At 37.2% G+C, this 17,260-nt stretch overlaps 1 protein-coding gene across 3 annotated transcripts in view; it reads left to right on the top strand.

Annotated features, from left to right (window-relative positions):
- Positions 1-17,260, top strand: part of SLC4A10 (solute carrier family 4 member 10) — a 208,353-nt gene that overhangs the window by 186,998 nt on the left and 4,095 nt on the right. For all 3 annotated transcript variants that reach the window (XM_047083717.1, XM_047083716.1, XM_047083719.1), the window contains 4 exons: positions 1,514-1,687; positions 2,447-2,569; positions 11,892-11,959; positions 15,108-15,224. In XM_047083717.1, coding sequence (XP_046939673.1) covers positions 1,514-1,687; positions 2,447-2,569; positions 11,892-11,959; positions 15,108-15,224 — 482 coding nt within the window. The remainder of the gene's footprint in view (positions 1-1,513; positions 1,688-2,446; positions 2,570-11,891; positions 11,960-15,107; positions 15,225-17,260) is intronic.

The raw sequence follows: 17,260 nt of genomic DNA, 5'->3' as shown, positions 1-17,260 counted from the left end.
CAATATGGAGAAGGATAAACCAAGAAAAAGAAATTCAGCACTTGGTACTTGGCATAGAAGGTTTTCAATAAATGATTTTAGAAGGTATTAATGAATATAAATAAATACCTGAACAGTGGATGAACTAACCTACATATGATTCTGGTTTAGATGACTGAGGGAAGAAAGGTCATGCTGTGCCGTAAGTCAAGGAACACAGAAGAAAAGATGGGTTTATGTTCAGTTTGAGATTCTTATTTTTTATATATATATATATATATATATATATATATATATATATATATAGCAAGTTTTGGTTAAAAAAAAAAAAGGATGTTTGGCCCTGACATTTTACTCCATGGGTATTTGTCACTTGGCATATTAATTTTGGAATACCTGATGAGAATTGCTTACAATTTTTTCATAAATTAGCTAAAAGATAAGATCAAATATCAGTCTTTTGACGATGCATAATAGATATTACTGTAGAAATGGTATGAAAGTACTGACAGTGATTGAAACCATCATTTTCTAAATAATCACTTCTTGTTGGAAACATTGGAAACTGCAAAAATCGGCCTGAGAAATATTAAACAAAACGCTCCACATAGAATAAAACTAACCTGCAGTAAAATATGTTAGTAAGTAGAATGTGATTGAAGATTTAAACTTCTTGTGAAAATTTCATATATAAAATTTGAATTGGGAAATTTTGCGTTGGTACATAAAAATGGTCTCAAAATCAAAATTGTAACAATAATATATAGTCAGAAATAATTGGACTACCTTCATGGTAAGACTTAAACAGAACTAATAATAAAATACAGTTGAAAAAATTGTAAATGATTTGACCGTGCACTATAGGAAATTGATCAAGAAATCAAATTAACAAAGTTTGCTCTGGAAAATACTTTATTAACAGTAATTCATCTAGGTTAAGTCTTTGTGGCTAAGGTGTTTGTGTTTCTAAAGACAACCTCAAAACCTTGTTGGGGGTCGAAGTGTCAAGGCCAAAACAGCAGAATCAAAACACCCTACTCAGCAGCAGGATCTGGGTCGAGAGCTCAGGAGAGAGAGCAAGACCGAGAGTGCTGAAGTAAAGACCTAGGTCTAGAAGTCTCTAACAAGCATGTGAAATTTGAACCTTGGGTATGGATGAGCTCTTTCAGGAGAGGAGAGAGTATGGGAGCCAAGGAATCCCCAAGCTAATTGTGATGTGATAATGAGAAAGGGGATGATGATCTTCTTTTTTCTCTCAAGGCTATACTCTTCCAAGTAGCAACATTTAGCATTGACTTTAATATTTTTAAACTCTTCTAAGTTATGGCCTGTCTCCATATTCAAGAAAATGTGGAATGCTATGAAACTGAAATTGTGCATTTCAGAGTGTATGCATGGCAATCCCATTGTCCTGATGCCCAGAGGTCAACTTCAGTGTGATCCAGATGTACCATATTTTGGACCGTATTGAACATCTACTTGTCCTACTTGTATTGTTGTCTGTAAAAAAAAATTTAGTCTGTTTATCTTTTAGTTCTTTGATAGAATAAAGCTCTTCTGGATGCCTGCAAAACATCAGCCAGATTTTATATACCTAAGGCATGTACCACTTCGAAAAGTCCATCTCTTCACAGTTATTCAGATGAGTTGCCTTGGCCTTTTGTGGATAATAAAAGTTTCAAGAGCTGCTATTGTCTTTCCCATGATGGTAAGAAACTTTTAAGTCCACTTTTTTTCTCCTCCTCTGATTTTCTGCTTTGGAAACACATAAAACTGAAATTGGAACAATAGAGTCATTTTGAACTATTATTGGAAACCATGGCATAAACTTGAGTTACTAACACTAGTGACTAAGATAGAGTTTGAGATTATATATGAATTTCAGTGATTCATATTAGTTTTGTCTCTATCATTCTGAATATTCACAGTGGTTTGAATTAATTGAAGTTAGGTAGAAAAATGTAAACTTTGAAAATGTAGCATTGAAGATGTAGCACTAGCAAATCTGAAAAACTAGGGGGATTTTAAAATTAAGTTTTATGAAATATTTCATATAAATTTCAAATACTGCATTCAAATACTGAATTTGAGTGACTATAAATAATTTAAAATATTATCACAGATAAGAATGGTTTAATGTTCATTAAAATAATGCAAATTATTAATTACATCTATCAAAGGAAACAATCCAATATATTTTGTAGGGCTTTTTTTTTTTTTTTTTTTTCTTTTTTAATGGCCTCTTTAAGAGACTCCTTTACTGGGCAAAATCAGAGCTGTTATTCTGGGGATGTGGTAAGAAAAGGAACTGAAGGATGCAAAGGTACAGTGTCTCATACACACATGACTTCAAGTGCCACTTTAATCTCAGTCTTAATTGAAATTGACTTGTTTCCATCAAGAACCAAAGCTACATCTCCCATTTTAATTTTTTCCCTGTTTTAAACTATCTTATTGTTTACTTCAGGTGTTAGCTCTGGTATTTGTGAGAAAATTGATGGACTTTCTGTTTACAAAACGGGAACTCAGCTGGTTGGATGATTTAATGCCCGAGAGTAAGAAAAAGAAACTAGAAGATGCTGAAAAAGAAGTAAGTCTGAGCAAAATCAGTATCTTATAAAGAGACAAAAAAGGAGCACTTGCATAGTAACAGCTCTTTGCAAAATCAATCCCATGTTTATATTTAGATAGTTAGCAGTTACTAACAACCACAGGTGGATTATTAATGTTTGGAGGGTTAATGTTTAAAATCATAAACTTGAAACTTGAGCACAGACCTTACATGAGAAAACCAAACCCTAGTGAAATAAGCAAACACTTTGTACTTCATTATCCTCCAAATTGTAAGCTTTGCTTTTCTATTCCCTCCCTTGTGGATGGCAGAACCTTACTGATGCTTAACTATTTCCAAGTTATGGTCCCGCAGTGACTGCTTTTTGGTTGAATATGTGAGAAGGAAAAAAAGAGATATTAGTCCTCTTGGTATTTTTCTAAGGAACTAAGTTTTAATGGACAGATCCTAATTCTAATTAAAATATATAATTAGGGTGTTTTTTTTGAAATAGATTAAATGCTTATGCTGATCTGACCTGCTTTCAAAGTGATTTAAGATTGAGTAAATGTGATTTAAGAGAGTTTGGGGATTTAATTACTTCCTTGGACTACTGATTTATCCTATTCTGTTTCATGTGTTAAGACCATTTGTTTTAAGTTTTATGGCATATTTGAAGTTCATATGTAAGTCTGGGTCTCTTTTGAAGGCTAGTAATCATAACATTAAAAATATTTTCTATAAAAACTAGAGTATAAATAAAAAAAAAATGACCAGTATACTATCTACCAGAATGATTGAGCCCATAGATTATAAAACATAAGAACAAAATTTCCATTTCTTTCATCTGGAAAGAAAATATTTGGTAAGAATTGTGCATTATTTTTTCCACCATTTCTTCTACTAGGCAGTCAGTAAATGTACTCAGTTTCCTATCTACAGCATAATTTCTCAAGCCAAGGTTTTATTCCTCTCTCCTTTGGGGAATTTGTTTGCAAACATTTCAATGGTTTTAATTTTTCCTCAGTCATTAGTTAAAGTCAGACTAGGCCCCAAAGTCTAATGAAATTTCTGCTCAGATGTTTTTACAAATATGGGCTGCTTTTCCATGGTCTCCCATTGCTGACAATGGATCCCCGCTTTAGAGATTGATCATAATGATGTACCTTAATTTTGAATGATTATTTTAATTTTTCCAAATAATGTAGAATGCTTAAAATCATACTTCTAGTAATATTAATACAACATTGAAATATCATATTATAAAATTATCATTTTTAAGTTTTCTCTTTGATATGTTCTTATTTATGAGAGATTTAAAAAATTTTTTTTAAACATTTATTTGTTTTTGAGAGACAGAGCATGAGAAGGGGAGGGGCAGAGAAAGAGGGAGACACAGAATCTGAAGCAGGCTCCAGGCTCTGAGCTGTCAGCACAGAGTCTGAAGTGGGGCGAGATCATGATCTGAGCTGATGTGGGATACTTAACCGACTGAGCCACCCAGGTGCCCCTAATTATAAGGGATTTGTTTTTTAAATGTATCTATTTGTTTTGAGAGAGAGAGAGACAAGAGTGCAAACAAGGGAGGGGCAGAGAGAGAGGGAGAGAGAGAATCCCAAGCAGGCTCTGCACTGTTAGCACAGAGCCAGATGGGGGGCTTGATCTCACAAACCATGAGATCATGACCTGACTGAACTGAGATTAAGAGGTGCTTAACCTACTGAGCTACCCAGGTGCCCCTAACTATGAAAGGTTTTTAAAAACAATGCCTTAAGTATGATATTGCATTTTAGGGCTTAAGTAAAGGTTTGGCCTCCTCCTCAGATAGGATTCAAGAAAAATATGACAGAATTTGGTATAAATTAAATGTAAATAAGATGGACACTGGAATATAAAAATTCAAAAGGCTTAAATTATCCATACTTGATGTAATTAAAATTATTCAGCAATTATTCTTGAAAACAATACCCAAAAAAGTTTAAATTCCAAAGAAGATGATTTTGAATATAAAACTCTTTGACCATGAGCTTTTTCTGAGTCTTTCTGATAATGAGAATGATATTAAGTATATTAAAGCAGTAACTTCTAAATGTAGTTTTGCTTTACTTTCTTGCTTTGATTTCAAATGTCTCCACTACCTCCATAGAGAAAGTTAGCAACAGCCCCAGCCATATAATCATCTCTTTCAGAGCGTACTCCTTAGGCCTTACCATATCATGGAGCATCCTTGCTGTTCTAGAACTTTGTAAAATGGAAAGTTGTATAATGTATATATCACATATATTATATTTAATTTTCTCTCCTTTTGTCATTTAAAGAAAAGTTTAGATTCTCCCTTATTTCCACTGTTCAGAACCTCTCCTGAAGCTGCATATATATGGTGTGGTATAAATGTGTGCCAGATACCATTTTGGAATTTATTAATCTCAGCTAGAAAGAGACCCTATTTAATAAGCTTCCAACCTTTTTACATTATAGGCCCACTGTATTCCAATGGGTGTTTACTATTTTTTGATTATGAAGATAAATATTTTAGAAGTAATCAAATATTACTAAATTTCTCAGACTCCATGTCTTCCAAAAGGATACAAAAATAGATTAAAGATTTATTGAGGCAAATTTGTCCTTGTATCCTTCAGATCAGAGTATGAGAAAAAGTGGGGGAAATGCCTTGCAATAATACATTAATCAGGCAGATTTACAGACCTTTAAAGTCTCAAATAGATTAATATAATGATGCTTTCATGCGAATCTCAGTGCATGGAAAGAAACAAGAGAATCAGTAATACAGTGAAGAAATAATTCATAATTTAATTATATTAAAATATAGTTCTGACCAATGCAAAGAAAGGTAATTCTCCGTCCAACAAGTGGAGAGAGAAAAGGAAGTTTAAAGATGTTCACTTTCTAACTTGGAATTAGTTGTTAAACGTGTATGATTAGTATAGAGAACGGGAAGATTTTAAGAAGGATTTCAGAAGGATTTAACCAACTTAAATTCTGGTTGATTTTCTATTTGATCACCCAGATCTCGGTATTTCATTTTCTTGAGGCTATGGACTCCACTGAAGGATCTCATCTTCTTACTGTGGCATCTTATACCAAGGCCCAGTCTTCCAAGAAATTGTGCATTCAGGTGGTAAACGGACAAGTTCTCCAGAAATGCTGCATTTCTGCAATTGCTCAAATTAATTGAGTAACTTTGATTGTGATCTGGAAAGATGGTAAATAGCAGAAAATGTTCAGCTCCCTGAGACTTGAATTTAAAGTAGGCTCACCTTTTGTCCTTTTGATGATAGTTACAAGCTTGTACCTTTATACTCTAGGGTTTTCTTATCAGTAGCCCGCTTCTGGTCTTATGGCATTGAGAAAACATTAGTTTGACCTTAAAATTCAATAATGAGTTAAGCAGAATAAATAGCTACACAGGCCAGTCCAAGGTCGCAGAGCTTCTGTTCCAAATTTTCATGTACTTCATGCATATGCATATGCATATGCTTCAGTTTTTAGAAAGAAAGGATTATAATCAGGATAGAAATGAATATTGGAACCCTGACATTTTGCACATTGCTCTGTGTAAAGGGAAGACTGCAGAATCAAATTCTGGATGTCCAAATGTGCTCAGAGTACCAACATGCCTTCCTTTCTACTTAAATATTCTCTAGGACATTGTACACATTTGACAAAAGGGCTGCTGTTAAAAGCAGAAAGCCCCAGCAGAATGTTTGCTCCTGGGTGGGGGCAGAAGGCAGTTAATGTTAGATAAATCCTGGAAATCCAGCTCTGGGCAGTGATCATGATATTGACACTTCTTGGTTTATGGGAGGTTCACTCTAACATATATGCTATGGGAATAAAACAAGAGGCAAGTGAGAATTGTGATCTGTATGAAGAAGGATCATGAGCAAGGCCAAGAAGATGCAAAAAACAAACTAAGAACAAGTGCAGTTAAACAAATTACAGAGCAGATCTTACTGCTAAGAAAGATGAGAATTGGTTGTGGATTTGGGAAACATGGCCTAATTATTACACAGGCAAATGTTATTTGTAATTGAATCTTAGAGTGAGGTAAGCATATTCTTCTTCCTCAAGCAGTGATTTTTTCAAAGTGTCGTCCTAGGACCTCTGCTGCATCAGCCAACACCAGGCAACTTCTTAGAAATGCACATTCTTGGACCATACTCCAGACCTATTGAATCAAAACTCTGCAGATCGGTCCAAAAATCTGTATTAACCAGACATCCGGGTCATTCTGCTGCATGCTAAAATTTGAGATAAGGCCTTTTCTAAAACCACAGTGTCTGGTTCTCCAGAATATAATCTTCTAAATCCAAGGTTCCACTATCAAAATTTCTGAATTTTGTAATAATTTAGGTAAGTCACTTAGAGATACTGAAGCAAATATTCTGATGAAAAATATATGTTGCATCCAATTATTTATGTAAAATTCTATATAGACTATACCTTTAGCTTTCATTGTTGAAGTGAGTAGTTGTATGTAATGGCTCTTCTATCTGTTAGAAATTTTAATACATAGCTCTTAGAAATGTCAAGTTTTATGGTTTTCAGAGTTTGTGTGTGTGTGTGTGTGTGTGTGTGTGTGTGTAATGTTTGCAGCATTTTCTATTCTATTAGTAATCAAAGAAGAAAATGGTCTGACACTTCTTATGTCCTGTAGACTTTGTTTTCCTTTTGGATAAACTAAAGGGGTCAGACTTAATCACTAAATTCGCTTCCATTTTTTGAGATCTATGAATTCTAAAATTAATGAATATTTTCTCTAATATTCTAGCCATCTTTGTGAACACTGGCTCTCTGCTTTGTTTGTACTTTGAGCTTCTTGGGGGTTCCTACATAGATATAGACTTTGCATGAGAAGTGGATATAGTGAAGATGCTACCTATTTCACTAAAGGTAGCATAGAGCATTTTGTCACGATACACAAATTATTTTTTATGCTATCACAAAATATAACTCAGATTCATACATCCTACTAATCAAAACATACCACATTTTAACTCCAATTTTGTTTTCCACTCGGCACAGGCCTTTGGCTCAGGCCAGTCTGGTTGTTCATTGTCATACAAACACATCATTTATTTCTACTTTTTATTCTTGGCCTGCACTGTTTCTAGAGTTTCTTCCTTTCTTCTACTAAACTGATCAAATAAGACTGGCCCAGATACTACTTCCTCTCTTCTTGTATTTTTAAAAAAAATTTTTTTTTCAACATTTATTTATTTTTTTGGGACAGAGAGAGACAGAGCATGAACGGGGGAGGGGCAGAGAGAGAGGGAGACACAGAATCGGAAACAGGCTCCAGGCTCTGAGTCATCAGCCCAGAGCCCGACGCGGGGCTCGAACTCACGGACCGCGAGATCGTGACCTGGCTGAAGTCGGACACTTAACCGACTGCGCCACCCAGGCGCCCCTCTTCTTGTATTTTTTTACAATGACCCTTCTCATCCTCTGAGAGTAGAGTGTCTGTCTCTTTGTTGCTGTATCGCGGGCACCTAGCAGACTGCTGTCATGTAGGTTATGCTTAATACATATTTGACAAATGGATTCGTGAATGGCTCCCGGATTTTCCACTGTGTGCCTTGCACATAATACATGCTCAGTAAATGTTTGAGTGCTATAAATTAGATGCATTGTTTTAACCCTCAATTTTCCTGGCTTTTACTGGATATAGCATTGACTATCTTTCAGCAATTCAGTATCTGACAAATGCTTTGACTATCTTAGTGAAAAGAGAGCATTCAAATCACAGCATGAGTAGCCCTTTAGTCAAACTGGCAAAACCCTTCAGATGTCCTTGGGTCAACTTTGATCATCACCCTTTACTACCTTCACCATGTTGTAGAATTCAGCATATGTTTTGAGGGACCCCGTATGAGCGGAGTGCTGAATGGAACTCATTTCAAGGTTCTTCTGACTTACAAGTAGCACTTAGCTGGGTGCTCTCACTCTCTGTTCCTGTACGATTGAGATAAACTAGGTTGTCATTGTCGTGACGGCCAATGCCTGATTTGACTGTTCCTCCCCAGAAAGTCTCAGATTTTTGGCTTCCTCACAGCGCTGCCTGGGATGCAGCCGGCCCTCTGTCCCTGGGCTCGGGGGCCCACCCAGCTTCCTTCTGGCACCCAAGGCAGCGGCTGCTCTGCCACCCCTTTTCTTCAGATAAGCATGGCTTGGAAATGCTATCTTTAGAGGTGATGAGTTTTTGTTTGGATAGAATTATGACTAGTATAAAGCCCACACATGCTAACAAGCCACAGAGTGCAAAATAATTATTGAAAGCAATTGGAGAGAAAAGTGGAAAATCATCTGAGGAAAAAACAAAATTGTTCCCAAAGCTTTGGTCCAATTTTTGGCTGTTACGTTCAATCTTGAGCCCTCGTTTTCTGCTGCCAGGTAACCCAAGCGCTGGTGACGCTGTTCCTCTCTTCTGCTTTTTGAATGGTACTCTTTATTAAACCTTTCGACACGCCTTCCTGACATTTGATTCCGAGTTAGTCAGAAAACATACGATATGCCAAGCTTACCTTTCAGTGGACAAGAAGAGAATTGCATTTTGTTTGTATCTTGGTTTTACTTAAATAGCATTTGGGATCACTGACTGTTTTCTCTGTATGTCCTTCCATGTGCATTAAGGTAATGTTTTCTATAGCAGAAGTAAACTTTTTTACCTGCAAGAATACATATGCTCTGTCCATGGCCTCAGTGTTGTGCATATAAGTTAATATGACATATGTATTATGTTCCAAATATAGTGACTAACCCATTTGCAAGGCATGCCTTCTTCCAGGCAGCAGATTAACTCTGCTCAGGTGCTAAAATGTGTAATTTCCAACCAATGGTTGCTGTCTACTCATTTCGAATTGGTTTTAATAGTCCTTCCATTGACAAGAGAAATAGGCATAATACACAAGTAGTAAAGTATATCAGATGAATCTTAAAAGAACAAATGTCCCTGAGGAACAAGAGAGAAAGAGAATAGGATTAGTTCCTGTAATGCAAGGGAGAAACAGACACGTGCATTAGTACCACAGAGTATAAATCTGGGTTATAAATCATAGGGTTTTTGGTTGGGGGTGTGGGTGGGAACTTATAAGTAGAGAAGTAGCAGAGACATGTACTCTCTGGCCTCTCCATTAGTACACCACAGAGACTGGGCATAGATATCTGTATGCAGGATGGATAAGGTCCCAGTGGAGGGGAGCGTGCCTTGGTCAGTAGATTGGATGTGTACGGAGAGCATCCCAAGAGTGAAAATGAGACCTGCCCCCACATTACATTTCATAGTCATAGGTTAGCTGAATAGGCTCTAGATGGAAGACACTGTATCTTTAAGTAACAAGAAATATGACAAGGGCTCTTCAGATGAGGCAGCATGCAACTTGAGGCCAGGGTCCGTATATTGAGGATAATGTTAGGAACAGCTTTGCCTGCCAGAAATGACATCAGCCAAAGATCAAGTCTTTCTGGAATCTGACTTAGATCAGGCAACCTACTGCTAAGCCTCCAGGGCCACCCTATTTTCTCTCTTCAGTTCCCATTTGGTCAAGAAATCATCTAGCTCTTCATCTCTAACTTAAAAATTCCATTTCTATATTACGCAGCCACAAAAAAGGAATAAAATCTTGCTATTTGGGACAACATGGATAGACCTAGAGGGTAGTATACTAAGTGAAAAAAGTCAGACTAAGACAGACAAATGCCATATGATTTCATTCATATGTGGAATCTAGAACACAGAACAAATGAATAAACAAACAAAAAGCGGAATCAACTATAAATACAGAGAACAAACCGATGGTTGCCAGAGGGAAGGGGTAGGGGACGGGCAAAATAAGTGAAGGGGAGTGGGAGATACAGACTTCCAATTACGGAATGAACAAGTCACAGGATAAAAGGCACAGCTCAGGGAATATAGTCAATGATCCTATAATAGTGTTGTATGGTGACAGATGGTAGGTACATTTGTGAGCACAGCATAACATACAGGGATGTAGGGATGTTGAGTCACTACGTGTACACTTGAAACTAGTAGCCTCGTGTCTCAACTGGACTCAAATAAAACAATAAATACAATAGAATAAATAAAATTCCATTTTTGGACTTAGAACCAATGATTCTAACATCTTTAAATGAACCCACATTGTTCTCTGAACTTAAGCATTGGTAATTGACTCATTTGAAGAATAAATGCATTAAATAGAAGCTGCAATCTACAGATAAGTAAAATATTTTGGTGGATAGAAAAAGGTTGATAACATTATTGAAAACTAAACCAGGATATTTTATTTTATTATTTTTGTATTGTTTATTTATTTTTGAGACAGAGAGAGACAGAGCACGAGCAGGGGAGGGGCAGAGAGAGGGGGAGATACAGAATCCAAAGCAGGCTCCAGGCTCTGAGCCATCAGCACAGAGCCTGACACGGGGCTTGAATTCACGAACCATGAGATTATGACCAGAGCCGAAGTCGGATACTTAACTGACTGAGCCACCCAGGCTCCCCTAAACCAGGACATTTTAATATGGTAGCATAAGGTTATCTTTATCATAAAGATATGCTTTTAAAGTGTTATAGATGAAGAAATGATTATATGAAATATCCCTACTTGTTGGGGAAGGGTAGGATATTGTCATTGTAAGAAGAAATCTGAGTCAAAACTAAAGCCTAAGATGTGCCTAGTGGAAAACACACCTGTGTTTGGTCCATACAGGAAGGCATCTTCTCCTGTCTCTTTCCAAATCTCTAGAGCAGGAGTTCTCAAAGTGTAGTCCTTAGACCAGCATAATCAGCATCACCTGGAAAGTCACTGGAAAAGGTAAATTCTTGGGCCCTACTCCAGACCCACTGAATCAGAGACTCTGGAGGTGGGGCCTGGCAATCTGTATATTTTTTAAAGCCCTCTACGTGATTCTGATGTAAAATAAAGTTTGAGAACCACCTCTCTAAATACATCCTCATTCCCTTCTAACAGAGCATTCTGGGAATGTAATGTACACTTTATAACAATGAAAACAATTACATTACCCGTACTCTTTTCCTTTTAAAATGTAGATTATTTTTAAAAATCTGCTTGGAAATTAACCACGTTTTACATTGAGTGACATGAAGGAGATTGTTGTTAGCATTTAAATTACTTTGTGGTAGGGGACTCTCATTAATTACTTATGTTCTTGGTAGCTGATACTTTATCGAAAGGACCTGTGCTAGCATTAATAAATGCAAACAAAGTGGAAGGTCCTGAGGTTAATGAGATAGTGAAACATTAATCTGTGTTTCTTCTTTAATGTAAAATGGAGATTCATCAGGTTCACTTTGTATGTTTTACATTTGTCTTTCCAGGAAGAACAAAGTATGCTAGCTATGGAAGATGAGGGCACAGTACAGCTCCCATTGGAAGGGCACTATAGGTAAGATATGCGTGGAAAAGCACACCACTTGGAGTCATGAAACGTGTTGTTGTATACTTTACTTAAGAATTGTGAACTGTGTGCATTCCTACAAAGGTTTGTTGAAGCTGTGTTAGAATAGAAAGAAGTGGAAGTAGGACTTAGATTACCCTGTCCTAGAACTAAGTTCTGACACTGGTAGCTGCGTGAGTAGGGGCAAGTGGCTGAAAATGAAGGGGGGCAGGGGACTGTTGTCTGAAGTCTTTTCTTCTCATATTTTATAATGTATACAAAAGCTGTAAAGGTATCAGTTGAAGACTGGTCAAGATTCAATTCCAGGATAAATGAGCTAGGTAATCACTAAATTGATCACTGGTAAATGTTTGAACTCTGGGAAGTTACCCCTAAAAAATGGCACTTCCAAAGAGATGATCTATTTCCTGAGTTCAAGGATTCACATCTACCAGCCATTTTAGGAAGTATTTATGTAACTCTTCCAAAATATGCCTATCTTCTTTATGCACAAAGACATAACAAAAGAATGCAAATGCCTGTGAGTTATAATAAAAACTTAAAAATGTATCTGGCCAAAAATTACATACAGATATATAGATATTGAAGCACTTAAGGATAATTTAAGACCATGCCAATAAAAAAGCAGAGAAAACTTTTCCCTCTGGAAAGAATTTATCGTAGTATTTACCAAAAAAATTGGAAAAATCGTCTAGATCTTCAGGGTCTGACTGTAAAATCACATTACCTAGGTTTTTAAAATATAATTATCTACCACCTAAACATGAGAAGACATTTTATCTTTTTTTAAACTGTATGTAAGTTTTAAAATCCTGTTGATTGTTTCATTGAATCAATAAATTCCCACGTGTGTTTTGTAGATAGATACTTGGTCTCATGTGGTACCTGTCTCAAAAGGACTCTTTGGTTAGATAAATTTCCATACCACATTTTCATTTGGAGATTCATAGTGTATATTGGCATATTAAAGAATCTAAGTAGTGCTGTATGTTTTTTTTTTAAGTTTAATTTTCTTTAATCAGAATTTTCTTTTCCTTTTTTTTAAGTTTATTTTTATTTATTTTGAGAGAGAGAGAGAGAGAGAGACAGCGCATATGGGGGAGGGGCAGAGAGAGAGGGAGACAGAATCCCAAGCACATTTCACTCTGTGAGCACAGAGCCCAATGGGGGCTCAAACTCATGAACCCTGAGATCATGACCTGAGCTGAAGTCAAGAATCAGACGCTTAACTGACTGAGCCAGCCAGGCTCCCCAATCCAGTATTTTCTAAACTCTTCGGCTTACAAGGCTCTTTGTCACATAATATTGTGAAAAACATGTATTCCATATGACATTCTTTTGGAAACTGGTTGATTTCATGCTTTGAGTTACTAGGGGCTGCTGGATTTGAGGAACTAAAAAGAACACATGTCCAGACTGGGAAGGGAGGGACCCTGTGAGACCCAAGGTTTTGCTCCAGACCTTTGGTGTCTCTCTAAAAAAGTCTAATTTGTTGCCGTCTGTGAACAACCACTGATGAGGGTCATGTGAGGTCAGCCTAGGATTTCTATAGAAGGTGTTTTTTTTTTTCACAGCAGGGTATCTTTTCCTCATGCAGTAAGGAGAGTGCTGTTTTCTCACTTGAAACTTTCTTTGACTTGGCCTATAATTTATCTCTGCTTCTATTTGGTTGTGTTTCTAGCCCTGGGAATATTTTAGAGAATTCTGGACATCACTTAAAATTGGTGCCATTTTAAAATGCAAACAAAGCACCCAGCATTGTATGCGCCCTGATATTGAAGGCCTTTCTAGTCATTTGGAAAGATATCTGCCAAATACACAGACTGCCTTCATTTATTCAACCAGTATTTATTGAGTGGGCACCAAGTGTCAGGCCCTGCTTGACTCTTGGGGAAACAGTAGCAGATGAATGGTCAAGAATCGTCATCCTCATAAAACTTATATTCAAGTAGAATAGAGGTGGGGGGGCAAAAAATAAAGGCACAAGTAATATGGGATAGTGTTTTAGATGGTGAAAAGTGCAATAAAAACAAGAAGCAAAAGAGGATGAGGGTACTCTGAGTGGATGGAAATAGAAATTTTATTTTATTTTTTTAAGTTTATTTTGGGGGGGGAGAGAGAGAGTGAGTGGGGGAGGGGCAGAGAGAGAGAGAATCCCAAGCAGACTCCACACTGTCAGTGCAGACCTGACGTGGGGCTTGAATTCACAAACAGATTATACCTGAGCTGAAACCAAGAGTTGGATGCTTAACTGGCTGAGCCACTCAGGTGGCCCAGAAATTTTAAATACAGTAGTCAGCAAAGGCCTGAGTAGGTGACATTTAAACAAAGGAGGGAAAGAGTTGTACCATGTAAAGGAACATCATAGGCAGAAGGCAGGACAAATACGAGGCCCTGAGGCAGCAAGCCCAGAGTGTTCCAGAATAGTCAGGAGACCACTGCTTGTGGCCAGAGTAGAAGGAGCAGGGCTGTAATGGCAGGAGATGAACTTGGAGGGTGAGGGCAGGGACAGAGCCTATGGTCCACCTACCAGGCTTTCTCTGTCTTTTTAATGTTTGTTTGTTTGTTTGTTTGTTTGTTTTGAGAGAGACAGACAGACAGACAGAAAGCAAGGGAGAGGCAGAAAGAGAGAGACAGAGAATCCCAAGCAGGCTCCATGCTGTCAGCATAGAGCACAATGAAGGGCTCGAACTCACAAACGGCAAGTGACCTGAGCTGAAACCAGGAGTCAGATGCTTAACTGACTGAGCCACCCAGGCACCCCTGCCAGGCTTTTTTTTCTGAGTGTGTGAGAGCCACTGTAGAGTCTGAGCAGGAGACTGAAGTTGATCTGCTCGGCTACGAATGTAGGGGCAAGAGCCCAAGCAATAAACACACAGAAACTCATCTCTGTAATTTGAAATGAATTAGGAGAACTCTAGCCAAAACCAGTGTCTATATAACTAGAATCTTTTGTTGAGATTTTTGTTTTTCATAGATTTTAAAAAAATAATTGAGAGAACTATTTACTTCTTAATTTTCAACTGTGAAAAATACTGTACAAAGGTATAAGACTGTCCTATATTTAGTTTCTATCACTAGATAACTGCAATTACTTAATTTTTTTAAATTTCATTTTGGGTAAACTCCTATCTAGAGATGATCCATCTGTGATCAATATCTCCGATGAAATGTCAAAGACTGCCTTGTGGAGGAACCTTCTGATGACTGCCGATAACTCAAAAGATAAGGAGTCAAGCTTTCCTTCTAAAAGGTTTGAATTCCAAAATAATGTGAATTTGTACTGATTCCAATCATTTTATGACATGAATCTATTAGGGAAAGAATAGTATTGGCTTCCATTGAATTTAGGTCTAAAATATTTCAGAAAACTCTTTTTAAAAGTAGGCAGAAATTGTAATTGGCACATTTGTTGGTATGTTTTTCAACATCTCCCTTTCAGATTAAAAGCTTATTCCAAAACTATGACAGTGGGGAGAATGGTGCTGTAAATGAGTCCCAATGCAGGCCACTTTCGGACATTCATTTGGCCTACTCTTTTGCAATAAAGTTCCATTATATTCACTCATCACCCACTTCCCAGAACCCTCTTAGATATCTGCCCACATTTTGCACTCCCCCATTGTCCTTTCTTAAGCCCCATATGCACATGTAATGGTGATTTTGCACTTAGTATATTTCCAGGTTCCTGTTCCAACTCCCTGAAAATCTTCCCTAACTTCCTTACTCCAAAACTTTCAGCTCCAGAAAGTTCTATGCATTCATATTTCTCTGTATGCAAACATTACAAACCACTCCTATAGTTGTGGATGCTAAGTTGTAAATGCATGCTGGGGAAGAGTGTGTCCTTAAATATGAAGAGTCATCACAGGATTTCCAACTGAATTTTCCAGAATTTATAAGCGTTCAAACCATCCAGTCTTCTTAGATACTGATCTGAAGAAAAATCTCTGTGTTATGCTGATAGCTCTTCTTATTAAAGAGTGATTGAGGGATTTGGGACAGTGTTTAGTTATTAAGTTCCTTTATTTTCATGACCTTAAATTAACTTTTTCTACTTAATTTTTATATTACATTTTTGTCATAAGCTCCCCTTCCTAATCACTCTAGAAGCTGATTCCCCAAAGGTAAGACCCTCTCCCTCAAACCTATTCCTTGGTTGTATTTCCTGTGTTAAATGGTGTCTTCTAGAAACCTGGTCAGCCTATGTTCTCTGTGTGAGTTTTGGGGAGGCAAAAGGCATGGAGAGGCTTGGGCTTAGATCCAGTATCGGACTGAGTGTTTATGGTGTTCCTATAACTACTCAGCTCTTTAAGAAGGTTGGAAGCTTGAGTGAACTTTTTTTCCTACATGACTTACACAAATACATCATATATAAATCAACAAATCGCACAGCACCATATTTAGTGATGACATCAAATTTCTATATTGGAAAAAAAGAAAATTTATCCTTGAATTAAGAAATTGCAAAGCTGGGAGCTTCCATTTATGCACCACATGCTTCCAAACCTGCAAGCTTTATCTGGCTTCATGAGAAATATTTGGAAACATGGGCTCAGAAAAGATGATACATTAGACTTACAGAATATCTCTTGTTGCTGGTTTTTGTCACCCCAAAATGGCATGCTGCTTCAATGTCATCTCTATCCCAAAAAGACAAACAGTGGATGTGCACAGTGTTCTCATCCCAGAAATCTGGAATTAGTCACCTCTCTCTCTCTCTCTCTCTCTCTCTCTCTCTTTCTCTCTCCCTCCCTCCCCCTCTCCCTCTCCCTCCCCTCTCTCCCTCCCTCCCCCTCTCCCTCTCTCCATCCTTAACAACTACTTCTAACACTTAGTCCAAAGGAGGTTAATATAAGTTACTCAGTAGGCTCCCTCAAAGACTTCTGATTGATGTTTTCTGTCTTGTAACAGGGCTTTAAAATCTTCATGTATTTCTTTGCTTGGCTCAAACAGAAGTCATATTTTATTCTAAAACATGCTTTATCTTCCTTCCCCAAAGATCCCCGCTACAGTCTGATAGAGTCATCCTCACAGTAATTCTGTTTTGGTCTTGGAAGAAAATCAGAATTATGAGAAGGGTAATTTCTTAAACCCATTGAAATATGTGCTTATGGACTCGTTCACATTAAAAATATGGCATTTCTCTGATTTTTTTTAAAAAAATGGGAACTCCAGGTTTATGAGCTCAAAATAAAATGCCAGCCATGAGAATATGTAGAAAATTTGAGACAACCAACTTATAGATTGCTTTTCTTCCTGTACTAAATGGAGCCATAGTACAAACTC

This window comes from Lynx rufus, unplaced genomic scaffold (assembly GCF_022079265.1).
Source record: "Lynx rufus isolate CCGP_SWC_20201006 ecotype Redwood Valley unplaced genomic scaffold, mLynRuf1.p SCAF_2, whole genome shotgun sequence".
NCBI classification, from domain to species: Eukaryota; Metazoa; Chordata; class Mammalia; order Carnivora; family Felidae; genus Lynx; species Lynx rufus.
This window is presented reverse-complemented; position numbering and strand designations above follow the sequence as displayed.